We start from the raw sequence: 12,922 nt of genomic DNA, 5'->3' as shown, positions 1-12,922 counted from the left end.
ACCCCTTAGTGAGGTTGTGACAGAGCGTCGCGTGAGGTTTGAGGGAATATGTTCTCCGACAAAATGAATTACGCATGCAAAGAGTTACGATGACATAGAGGCGAATATAGAGAAATCCTAGTAGGCCTACAACTTGGCGCCACACTTTCATGGGGGGGGGGCCTCAGAGCAGGTGTGAAGAGGCTTCAGACATTGCCAGTGACAGATTTTTGTGCAAGCAGCTTGCAGCCCAAAGCGCGATGCATTTCAGCGTTGGTTATTAATTTATAAGTAGTGAAATTTAGGCCATCCATCACTGAGTAAAGCACTGCATATATATATTTAACGGGGGGGGGGGGGTAAAAAAATCCCAACGAGCCCCCCCCCCCGAAAAAAATTCTGGCTACGCCCATGATAATGTGGTTATCAATTTTTTTTTTTAAGGTTTTTATTTGTAAGTTCTTATAATTCACAAGTATTAAATCATAAACAACTGAAAAGTGATTAACCTAAAACTATAATAATAGTAATAGAAATATTATTTAATATCAAAGACATACTACCTAACCAATGTAATTATAAGATAAGACAGAAAAATGATAATTTGTTGTATTTTTTTTTTTTAAAGGAAACCTCAGAATTTGCGCTATTCAGTTTTAGCTTTATCATCATAGGAATCCTTGTTGTATTTACTTTTTAAATAATTGCTCAATAAAGTGTACGCAAAATTAATAAGGATGCATTAATTGTATTGATGTATACTTTTTGTGCAACATCGATATGGTCACGTTGATTAAGCATATATAATGGCAATGTCTTCGATTCCAAAAATTAAGGATTGTTGCAGTGTTTCACGTGACTACGCGAACCCAGTTTGCGACCTGCATATTTTCCAGCATTTCATGCAGACAAAGCCGTTGTCCGCTGGCGGTCCATTTCAGTTTTCTTTCCGTCTTCTGCGCCTGTCTTCAATAAGGGCTCTTCTTTGCGTTTACCTTTGTGAGAGCTCTTTATGCCAGTGACGGCGACATGGCGCCTGAGTTAATCTATCTAGTGCTTACGCCGTCCTCCTCTAAGCTCGCCAAAGAAGATCGCCAGTGGCATGCGGTTACCTCAAATGAGGGATAGGTGTCCGACCCAGCGCAGCTGTCGAATGGTAGTTAGTGCTTCGATACTGTCCACGTGGGTTAAGCATATAGAATTCCGCTTAATAGAGAGAAGCGTCACATTCCAGATTATTCAAAGCTTTATATAGACACCAGCTTTCGACTTATATAATAACTCACATTTCAATGCTAATAAGAAATAATAACTCACATTTCAATGCTAATAAGAAATATTATTTATAATGACTGCTGAAAGAAAAGGGTGCGGGAGAGGTGGGGCAATTCGTTTCACTTTCTGTCGCTGACGTCACAACTTGCTGTTTAGATTCTTTCTTTTCATTGTGTGTTTACAGCTGTTTTATATCTTAGCATCGCTCTCTCTCTCTCTCTCTCTCTCTCTCTCTCTCTCTTCTCTCCTAGGTCTCACTTTCGTTTTGTCCCCCAGAGCTGAACGAAATGAGTTGTTCACTAAACCTGGCTAAGAGCTCATTGGAAGCAGTCCAGATCTTTAGACTGAGATTCGAACCCTGCACCCCTGAACATGTGTGTTATCTAGTCCAGATAATAAGGGCGCAGCATGGGGCATCTTCCCTCACCAATGTTTTCTCCTGCTTGCTGTGTGTCTGTGTTATCTCCCCTTTCTCAGCGCTCAACGGACGTCATTGTCCAAACGTAAACCTGTTTGGTTTTTTTTAATGACATTGATTAGTTTATGTTCATGGTCAAGACTGGACCTACTGATGTGCACTCTAGACACAGATAGACTAACAAACGAAATGTCCCGCATGTTCTAAAAGACACTGAAGTTGTTTGTTTCGTAGAAGAATTTTTTGATTTCTGTCTCCATCGTCTTCCCTCTTTCATTCTCATACTTTCTTTTACTAATACAGTCATTCTATCTGTTTCTTTTCTCTTTTTCTAAATCTTATTTCTAATGGAAATCTCTCTCTCTCCCTTTTAGCCTACTCCCTCTCTTTCTCTCTCTTTCTCTTTATTTCTTTCTCTCTTTCTCTTTCTCTCTTTAGTTATCTTTCTTTCTCTCACTCTTTTTCTCTCTTTATCTCTTTCTTTTCTCTCTTTAACTCTCTCTCTCTCTTTCTCTTTATACATCTCCCTTTCTCTCTTTTTCTCTCTTTCTTTTTCTCTCTTTCTCTCTTTACCTCTTTATATTTCTCTCTCTATTTATCTCTTTCTCTCTCTCTCTGTATTAAGCGTATGCATCTCTATTGTTATCTATTTCATCTAACCACCAAACAATATGATCTCTCTCTCTCTATCTCTCTCTCTATCTCTCTCTATCTCTCTCTATCTCTCTCTATCTCTCTATCTCTATCTCTCTATCTCTCTCTCTCTCTCTCTCTATCTCTCTATCTCTATCTCTCTCTCTATCTCTCTATCTCTATCTCTCTCTATCTCTCTATCTCTATCTCTCTATCTCTATCTCTCTCTCTATATATCTCTATCTCTATCTCTCTATCTCTATCTCTCTATCTATCTCTCTATCTCTCTCTCTCTCTCTATCTCTCTATCTCTATCTCTCTATCTCTATCATTAAATAAAAACATAACAACGACGTTGATGCAATGTAGATTTTAAAAAAAATGACTTTCAATGTGAAACTGCAAGAAGAAACCACAAGAGCAACAGTCACATCTCTTCATCTGTAAGTCTGTTTCTTACGAGCAACATTTTGGAGAGAATGTACTTTATTTTTCATTTATATTAACGTTACTATACATAACACAGAAGACAACAAAACAATGAGATGTAGACTTCCGTGGGTGCAGCTCAAAGTCTATTATAGTTGATTAAATTATTCTACTGTTAGTATTGTCAATCTAGATCTGTAGATCATCAAAATTCTAACCCTGTTCACTGCATGTCTTATGTTTGGTTCAGATACTTGCGAATAGTTTCTAAATAACCATATAGAATTTTATCTACGAGTCAAAAAACTGGTTTAGATTTTCCATTTAGCTAAGAAAAAATACCACTGCTGGAGCTTAATTTCTTTTTAGGCATAAATCTACAGGTATATAACTATAAATAGTACAACTGGGAAAACATTCTTGAATAGAAAAAAAAACTACTTTGCAATAATACAATATGGGATGTGGGGGGGGGGGGGGGAAGGCAAAAGTGACTGTTACTAAAGCATCATCGGAAGTTAACTGTAACTATACTTTTGTGCCCCCCCCCCCACCCGTGTGTAGCTAGAAATAAATATAGTTCACAGTGACCTAGAACAGACAATAATGAGAATGGTGATGTCTTCGAGTTTGAAGATGAAGGATGACTGCAGTGTTTCACATGGCTAGGCAAACCCAGTTTCGATCTGCATATTTGTTTTCACGTCTGATGCCGGGGGGGGGGGGGGGGGTGTCTATTTAAGCTTTACTTTTCGTCTTCTGTTCCTGTCTTCAACAAGGGGGGGGGGGCTTCTCTTTGGGGTCTTAAATGTGAGTCTCCAACTGTCTCTTTCAAAGTTAATTTACTGCCAACTACATTCCTCTATGCCAGACTTGTGAAGTATCCATCTCCAGTCAGCACACAATCGGTGCGTCTGCAGTGAAAATACAGCGAAGATTTTGTCTAGTATTGCTCGTACTTACCTCCCACCCCCCACCTTTTCCCCAGCTTTAAGTGGCAATTAAAATACCCCCCCCCCCGACTTTAGCTTGTCATTGTCAATTATGTTGTGTATTAGCAAACTTTCAAATGTCTGAATTTATTTCAAACTATCGCGAATGCCTTTTTTTTTCTTAAGGAAATAATATGCTAGCTCTTCACTTACTCCCCTTGATATTTTGTTATTTCTTAAGGTATTGCACTAGTTGGGATGGGGGAGGGAGGGGTGATCACACCTGGCACTTAACGGAAGTGGCTAAGCCTCCGGCGGAGGAATCCATGCAGCATCTAGGTTAGGGCAGCGCTCCTTTTGCTTCTTGAACGTAACTATGTCATTCATGTCTGCCACAGTAACTCGGAGTGACTCGGAGTAACTCGGACTAACTCGGAGTGACTCGGATTAACTCGAACTAACTCGGACTAACTCAAAATACTAGAGAGGAAGTGGTTTTTTTTTTAAATAACTAAAATGTCCTTCCTCCTTCCTCATCTGTCTTCCATCCTCACCAAGTGCAAGTACACTCGCTAGAGCACAACTGTGGTAGCCCACTGGAGGCTGGGTTAACTCTCGTTCTTGGGGGGTTTTAGTATTACTAGACGTCCGGAAAGAAATATGAGGTCCTTATTTTAGAGATCGTATCCTCCGTGTGGCAATCATCGTCTTAAAATTTTAAAATACCCGGCTTCATCCCGTTTTTTTTTTAAACTGAGAATTTATATTTTCCAACAATCAAATTCAATTCTTGATATCTTTTGGTTTAAACACACACACACATACATGGATTTCTACCTGGTCGTGCGGTTTGCGCTGGACTGTCGTTCGGACTTGTCGAAGGTCCCAGGTTCAAACCCTGCCCGCTCTCTTCCCCCGTCGTCCTGCGGAAGGTTTGGGCTAGAAAGTTAATTATCTTTAACTCTGAAGAAACATCCGAAACATGTCAAATACTTTACATTATTACATACAGCGACTAAAAGAATATAGTACTATATGATCAATGTTCATTTATTTGAACAGTAAGCCTACTGCAACTTATTAAAAATGTCAAATTTCTTTGGCACCCTTAATAGCAAGATGAACAGTGAATGTGTGTCGCATATTTCATGTTAGGATGAACTGTGGATGTGTGTCGCATATTACATGTCAAGATGAACAGCGGATGTGTGTCGCATATTTCATGTCAAGATGAACAGCGGATGTGTGTCGCATATGTTATGTCAAGATGAACAGCGGATGTGTGTCGCATATTTCATGTCAAGATGAACAGCGGATGTGTGTCGCATATTTCATATCAAGATGAACAGCGGATGTGTGTCGCATATTTCATGTCAAGATGAACAGCGGATGTGTGTCGCATATTTCATATCAAGATGAACTGTGGATGTGTGTCGCATATTTCATGTCAAGATGAACAGCGGATGTGTGTCGCATATTTCATATCAAGATGAACAGCGGATGTGTGTCGCATATTTCATATCAAGATGAACAGCGGATGTGTGTCGCATATTTTATATCAAGATGAACTGTGGATGTGTGTCGCACATTTCAAAATGTTGAGGTGAAACCTGGAGCCCCTAAAGATCTGTGAATTTTTTTTTTCTGAACAAAATGTTTTCGCTGACCAACGCGCAATCGCGACACACGGGACAAAATAGAGAAGTAGACTCACCCATTGAGTCAACAAGATACATTCTTTTCACAAAGTTTTAGCTGAAGAAAATGAGTTTTTGCTCGGAAATACGATACTTAATGACACTTAATGTTGTGCTCTACGGCCTAAAATTGACTGATATGTTTCATCAATTACACCTTTAGCCTTGCCTTTAAAGTTTACTTTGTCTTGTTTGTGTGCCCTTTTGTAAGACTTTGTCCTCCTTTGGAAGACTTTGTCCTCCTTTGGAAGACTTTGTCCTCCTTTGTCCTCTTGTACAAGACTTTGTCCTCCTTTATAAGACTTTGTCCTCTTCTGTAAGACTTTGTCCTCCTTTATAAGACGTGTCCTCCTTTAGAAGACTTTGTCCTCCTTTTTCCTCTTTTACAAGACTTTGTCCTCCTTTATAAGACTTTGTCCTCTTTTGTAAGACTTTGTCCCCTTTAGAAGACTTTGTCCCCCTTAGAAGACTTTGTCCTCCTTTAGAAGACTTTGTCCTCCTTTGTCCTCTTTTACAAGACTTTGTCCTCCTTTATAAGACTTTGTCCTCTTTTGTAAGACTTTGTCCTCCTTTGTCTCTTTTACAAGACTTTGTCCTCCTTTAGAAGACTTTGTCCTCCTTTGTCCTTTTACAAGACTTCGTCCTCCTTTATAAGACTTTGTCCTCCTTTAGAAGACTTTGTCCTCTTTTGTAAGACTTTTTCCTCCTGTATAAGACTTTGTCCTCCTTTAGAAGACTTTGTCCTCTTTTGTAAGACTTTGTCCTCCTTTAGAAGACTTTGTCCTCCTTTAGAAGACTTTGTCCTCTTTTGTAAGACTTTGTCCGCCTTTAGAAGACTTTGTCCGCCTTTAGAAGACTTTGTCCTTCTTTGTCCTCTTTTATAAGCTTTTGTCCTCCTTTCTAAAACAGTGTCCTCTTTTGTGAGACTTATTCCTCCTTTATAAGACTTTGTCCTCTTTTGTAAGACTTTTTCCTCCTTTATAAGACTTTATCCTCCTTTAGAAGACTTTTTGTCTTCTTTTCTAAAACATTTTTCTTTTTTGTAAGACGTTGTCCTCCTTTGTAAATCGTTGTCGCCCTTGGTAAGACGGTGCCCTCCGTTAGTCGGGCAGGGATCTGATAACTCTGTGTCTTGTATGTAACTTACAACTTACAGCTCAACTCCAAACTCCCAGCCCTTGATACTACTCTTACACTTTAGTTTTACGTCTCATACAATACAACATAAAATAAATTAGAGTTATCTGGCCTTGTACACTTTGTGCAGTGACCATTTCATTTCACTGTGTAGCCAAACAGAAGCGAGCGCTAAGCAATGGTGAGAACTACTAGGGCCTATATATATTTTGTTTTTATTTCGCTCTGTTCAACAACATGAATTGCTATTGGAGATTTTTTTTATTAATGGCGGAAACACGAAAAACTATAAATAGCATTTTATTTGGTGTATGTGGTGTGCAAAATGAAGGAAGAGTTGACAAGGAATGTTTTTATAATTTTGTGCTTTTTTTTTTTAAATAACCACAGAATCGGATTTCGCTTACAGGTTTCTCAGTTTGTTCTCGAGCCAGGGCCGGTCCTAACTATCGCGGGGCCCTATGCGAAACGGCTTGCGCGGGGCCTAGTCTGGGCAGGGGTAAGAAAAATGTCAAAATTAAGATTTTGTATTAGAAAATACATTCGTCTTTGCAATAAATTTAAATTTAAGGAAAATTGACAATGCCTTTTTTTTTATCGCGGTGGGATTGGCACCCCCAAAATGACAATTTGTCAATTTTTTCAGGAGATTTGTATGAGTTTTCATGAGATTTTAATAATTTTAGGAGATTTCCAGAGGTCCTGGAAAATCAGGAGGCGCTGAAACCCTGTTATTATATATAAGTGATAATGGTTTAATTTAATAATTTACACCTACAATTAGCGCGCGGCCTATGAAAGTGCGGGGCCCACTATGGCCGCATTGGTTGCAGTGGCCTAAGGCCGGCCCTGTCTCGAGCTATTCACTAATCACGCTATCTTGGTAAATACACAAGCTGAGCTCTCGTTAGTGGAACTAGGTGCAGGTCTAAATAGTGGCTCTAAATCTATATAACTCTATATACTAGGTATAGGTCTATATAGAAGCTCTAAACCTATATACTAGGTATAGGTCTATATAGTAGCTCTAAATCTATATACTAGGTATAGGTCTATATAGTAGCTCTAACTCTATATACTAGGTATAGGTCTATATAGTAGCTCTAAATCTATATACTAGGTATAGGTCTATATAGTAGCTCTAACTCTATATACTAGGTATAGGTCTATATAGTAGGTCTAGGTATGTATAGTAGCTCTAGGTCTATATAGAATGTAGAGCCAAAACAAACATGTCAATGACGTGTACTACTTCGTTTTCCAGACAATAAAGGGAGCGAACTTGTGCTCTGTTTATTGTCTCCCCTTCTGATGGAAGATGGCTGGTACAGGTAAAACTTACGGATCCTTTTTTTTTTCCTATTTGGTATGTTAGACTATTGTGTCCCTTATCTGACCTGGTTTCTTTGGTTGGTGAGGGGCTGAAGGGGAGCAAGACATGCACGTGAGCTTGATTACACTGTAAGTAAACCCAAGCACGAGAGGCAGTATTGTTTCTATGAACCAAAGAGGAAGGACTAGGAATGATTGTAATGCATTTAAAAAGATATTCAAAATGTCAATACACAAACACATATCTACATAAGCCTACAAGTGAATGCAATTTATTTCCAAAGTTATGTTTGAAAAGGTCGACATGTATTTGTTCAATATTACATCTAGTACTTGGTAACTAATGAAGATGAAAACCTTTCAGATTTAGTAAAGCACCTGTTGTTGTTTCATCCTATCCTTCTATCCCACTTATAATTACTGTATTCAGGGCTGGGTTGCAGGGAGGGCAGACGATGCTACAGCTCCGGGGACCTCCACAAGAAAGGGCCCTCCACAAAAGAGATTCATATTAACTCTTTCTCTCCGTAATTATTTACCACATTCTGGTGGAATCAACGCTGGTATCGTCAGTTAGGAGAGAAAGAGTTAATGCTAATTCCATAGGGTCTGAAGCTCTTACGTTCTATTTCGAACAATTTTTTATTCGCATTTTTTACCGCTGGTCAATGTCGTGATGAAGAAGTGTACGCTTGTAGCATGCTTGGAATATGTATATACAGCTCCGGATTTACGACAGTGCGTCTACCAAAGGCCTTGCCCTCCACAAACTCAAAAAAATATGCATGTTAAATATTTTTTAAAGGACAGTGAGATTAAATTTACAAGAACCTCCACAAAAATCCTGCCTCGGGGCCACCACATACTTGAATCCGGCCCTGATTATACAGTTCGTCCATCATGGTTCTATGATGACCACTCTTGTCATACAGAGGGCTGAGGGCTTTGCACTGGGGCTCCGAGTGTGGCTTACGAGACCTATGTGTCCCCTGAATGATCGGCTGCACACTGGGAAGGTTATTCCAGCTATACCAACGCATCGTTTATCAAGATATATAGATAGGTAAGGCCGCTTTGGAATCGAGACACAATGTATGCGCCCAGGTGAGTTACTTATCTTCATTGCTACTACCTGAATCGGGGCAGACTGCGCTGGGACTAAACAGACCGATTCTGTATCGAGAAGCTTTTCTACAGTTCGTGCATGAAAATAAATTTGTCTCTAACCTAGATACAACGATTTCATATAAAGCTATATTTATGTTTGAATTAAATAGAATAATAACCGAAATACGTGAATATTTATGAACATATATAGAGATAAAATGTTCGCTATGGCAGATATCTAGCAATATAGTGTTATAAAGCGCTGTGGACGTGTCAGACACCACCAGTCAATGTAACACATAGACACATGGATATAATAGACTTTGTCAATTTTTTGCATACATGAATATGACATATATATGGAAACACCCAACACGTATTTACCGACAGATTTTAAAACTACACATACGTAAACACTACACACTCGTCGACTATCGACACGACCTAATTTCTTCTTGACACATCACACATAGAACATATATATTGACTTGACACAACGCACATAGCATGGGCGTTGTCAGGCTTTTTTTCGGGGAGGGTTTTGGGAGGGGGGATTCCCCCCCCCCCGCTATATATATATATATATATATATATATATATATATATATATATATATATACATATATACATGTATATATAATCGTTATTATATTCTGACCCTTCATTCTTTTGGAAGACATTTATTGTACCCTAGAATAAGTTTTATCTTTAAAACCATCTTTTGAATGGGGGGGGGGAGGTAACTAAAGAATCTCTGAAGATTTTTGATTTAAACAAACTCAAAACCCCTTTAGCTACTCTCGTAGAATTTGACTGTTGTTAGCTTTAGAATAATAATGAAGATGGGGTTGTTAACCTAAGACTATTTGTAGGGGGGGGGGAGGGTTAAATTCAAAACCATCTGGAGGGGGGTAAACTTAGAGCCATGGGGGGGGGGGTAAAGTCGAAACCCCCCATGGCTACACTCATAAAATTCTGTGTGTTTAGTTTGCTTTAATTTTATTTTGAAGAGGTGGATTTTAGCTTCAAACCCCAGCTGGAGGGGTTTTAAAACTTGAAGCCATCTGGAGGGGGTTTTGGAGAGGGGTTTTAAACTCCAGGTACCCTTGGCTACGCTCATGGAATTTGGTGACTATCGTTTGCATAATTATTTTTTTTTTATTGAAGAGGGGGGTTTTAACCTCAAAACCACCTTGGCTGCGCTGGGGAAAGTGATGGACATTAAATCTCATTTTTAAAAAATCAAAGCAAAAATCAGTCATAAAACTCCACATCCCCCCTCCTGCGGGAAGGGGATGTAATTTCGAAGGGGGGGGGGGTGAACCCCAAGATCCCCCTCCCGCTATGCCCATGGCACATAGATATTGACTTGAAACATCACACATTGAACATAAATATTAAATAGACACATCGCACAATGAACATAGATACTGAATTATCACAACACATTTTGAACATAGATATTGACTTGATACATCACACATACATATTGACTTGACACATAGATATTGACTTGACACATACATATTGACTTGACGCATAGATATTAACATAACACATCCCACATTGAACATAGATATTGACTTGCAATAACGTCGACAAAAAAAACACAACACACAGCTCACACTTCACACATCAGACACTCAAAACAGTTCACTTATGTAGACACAACACCAACATGTCAACAAGACACGCACACACACACACAAGTGAACTATTATGAACAGACACACGCTATCAAAAGGAAAGTGCATAAACAACAACCCTAACCATACATTACATAAAGTTAACTCCTGCTACATCGACATCAACACATGTGTTCCCAATTACGTCTTGTACCCAGCTTTCGTGTTTGTTGATATTTTCTGTGTGTTCTCTCCCTTGATCACACTTTCCTCCCTTTCAATGTCTCGTCCTGTTTTTCGTTTCCAACGAATTTTTGTTTCTTCTTTTAAATGTATTTTATTTTTAAAACATAATTTGCATTTTATCTTTCATTCTATGTTACGTGGGCATCCAATTTTTAAAATTGTGTTTAGTGACTTTCTATAAATAGACGAACATGCCGCGCACTTTTTGGTCTGACTCGCAAACTCCTACATCATCTGTTTTTATGTGCACAGGTGAACACGGGCAGGTGAAAGTGAAGGGGAACTGAGGCTGGGTGGGTTGAGGAGAGAGGCTTAAGAACGATTCCAATTCCGAAGAATGTGAAAATTTCTAACGAGATTTCTACTACGTCTGAAGTAATTATCTATAATGATACATTGAGAGCAATATAAGATAAGATAAGATAATTTTATTGGTCCAAACAATGGAAATTCAGTTTGACTACTATTGTCCACTTTACAAATATCGCCTGGTGAAATAATATTTTTCATTTCTCTTCTAGTTTTCGAGATCTGAGTGTGACAGACGGACATTTTGCCTAATAGCGGCTTTTCCCCTTTACGGGCCCGCTAAAAATGCACAGGCTTGTAAAATAATGAATAACAACTGGCCAGACTATTGACTTTTGTCACTACATTTTTTTAGTATATTTGTTTTTGATACAGCATTAAATATAACACACCGTTGCCTATTATGTTCCAACTTTTTTTCCTATGCAAATCTAGATTATTATAGCTTTTAGATAGCGCTACTTTCATGCTTATAGCATGCTCAGAGCGCTTTTTGGTCCAATCTCTCTACTATTTCTATTTGTGTATACCCCACGGGTGGGGGGACACTACCGAAGAACTGTTGCAATTGTACCAATGAACTGTTGTAATTGTTTCGCTATTGTGGAGATCACATCGCATTGATGGTTTTTGTTTTGCTTTATCAGTTTCGGACGTTTCATCGCAAATGAAGATGACGTCATATCCAAAACCACCTGCTAAACGTCAGCCCAGGACATGGCTACGGCTGTGATTCGAGCTCGGCGCTACCGTGACGACAGTTTGACGACAGTGGCGTATCTAGGGGTGGGAGGGAAGGTCCAAATTTGAAATTCTCACCCAGCCACCCACTTGAGGGGGCCTCCCAAATGAGTGTCCGAAATGTGTATTTATATTAAATGTTAAATATTACGCCATTATCTCATGTCACGATGTCAAATCTCAAAATGTAGGGACCCCCCTAAAAGGTTAAGCCCAGGGCCCCCAAATCCCTAGCTACGTCACTGTTTGAAGAGCATACTATAAGACCAGCAACCCATGAATGTTCTATCTTAAAACCAAGCTGAACTGGTATCCTGAATTATTTTTTTGTTTCTTGCAGAGAGGCTCATCGCTGAGTCTGTGGCCAATATGGATTTCGAAATTCCAGATGATATTGGTAAGTACACAACACATTGTAATGTGCGCTCTCGGTACGGGGAGCCCCGGGCGAGTGTCATACTACGACCCGTGAGCCGTAGACTAAGCGTAGACTATATAGAATCTGTAGGCCTACCCTACCCTGCCACATTACGCTAACGGGCTCATCCGCCTCTGCTGAAGTCCTTATTTTTTCAAAACACTACATACGACATACATAGGCACTGTACACTATCGAACGTATCACTACACTACCTACTTTATAGTAGGCCTAGTTGTTCTGAGTTAAGATTTTGCTTGTAAGATGTTGTCCTTCTAATATTGATGCAGTGGCCTTTTATTAACCTAATGATTAAGAAACATTTTGCGTGAAAAATCAACAAACTAGATAATAATTAATGCTAGCGCGGGGCCCCTTTATGCTCGGGGCTCTGGGGTGGTGGCTTCATTCGCCATCTCCTAAGTCCGCCCTGTGCACATTCATTTATTGCTTTTTTAACCTTTTGTTTGTATTAATGTATACCACTTCAATCTAGAATCTAGATCTTTCATATAAGTTTTACTTGACTAAACTACCTATAAGAAATGAAAGTACTGATTTGTAATGCTTTTACCATACATAAAACATAAAAAGATTAATTAAGAAAGGCTGGTATACAAATATTTTTTTATTAAACACTAAAA

At 39.0% G+C, this 12,922-nt stretch overlaps 1 protein-coding gene across 2 annotated transcripts in view; it reads left to right on the top strand.

The window, feature by feature from the left end:
• LOC106076612 (ras-associated and pleckstrin homology domains-containing protein 1-like) overlaps positions 1–12,922 on the top strand; it is a 113,785-nt gene that overhangs the window by 91,405 nt on the left and 9,458 nt on the right. For both annotated transcript variants that reach the window (XM_056012374.1, XM_056012375.1), the window contains exon 7: positions 12,201–12,257. In XM_056012374.1, the coding sequence (XP_055868349.1) occupies positions 12,201–12,257 (57 nt within the window). The remainder of the gene's footprint in view (positions 1–12,200; positions 12,258–12,922) is intronic.

The sequence above is a fragment of the Biomphalaria glabrata genome, chromosome 15, assembly GCF_947242115.1.
Source record: "Biomphalaria glabrata chromosome 15, xgBioGlab47.1, whole genome shotgun sequence".
NCBI lineage: Eukaryota > Metazoa > Mollusca > Gastropoda > Planorbidae > Biomphalaria > Biomphalaria glabrata.
This window is presented reverse-complemented; position numbering and strand designations above follow the sequence as displayed.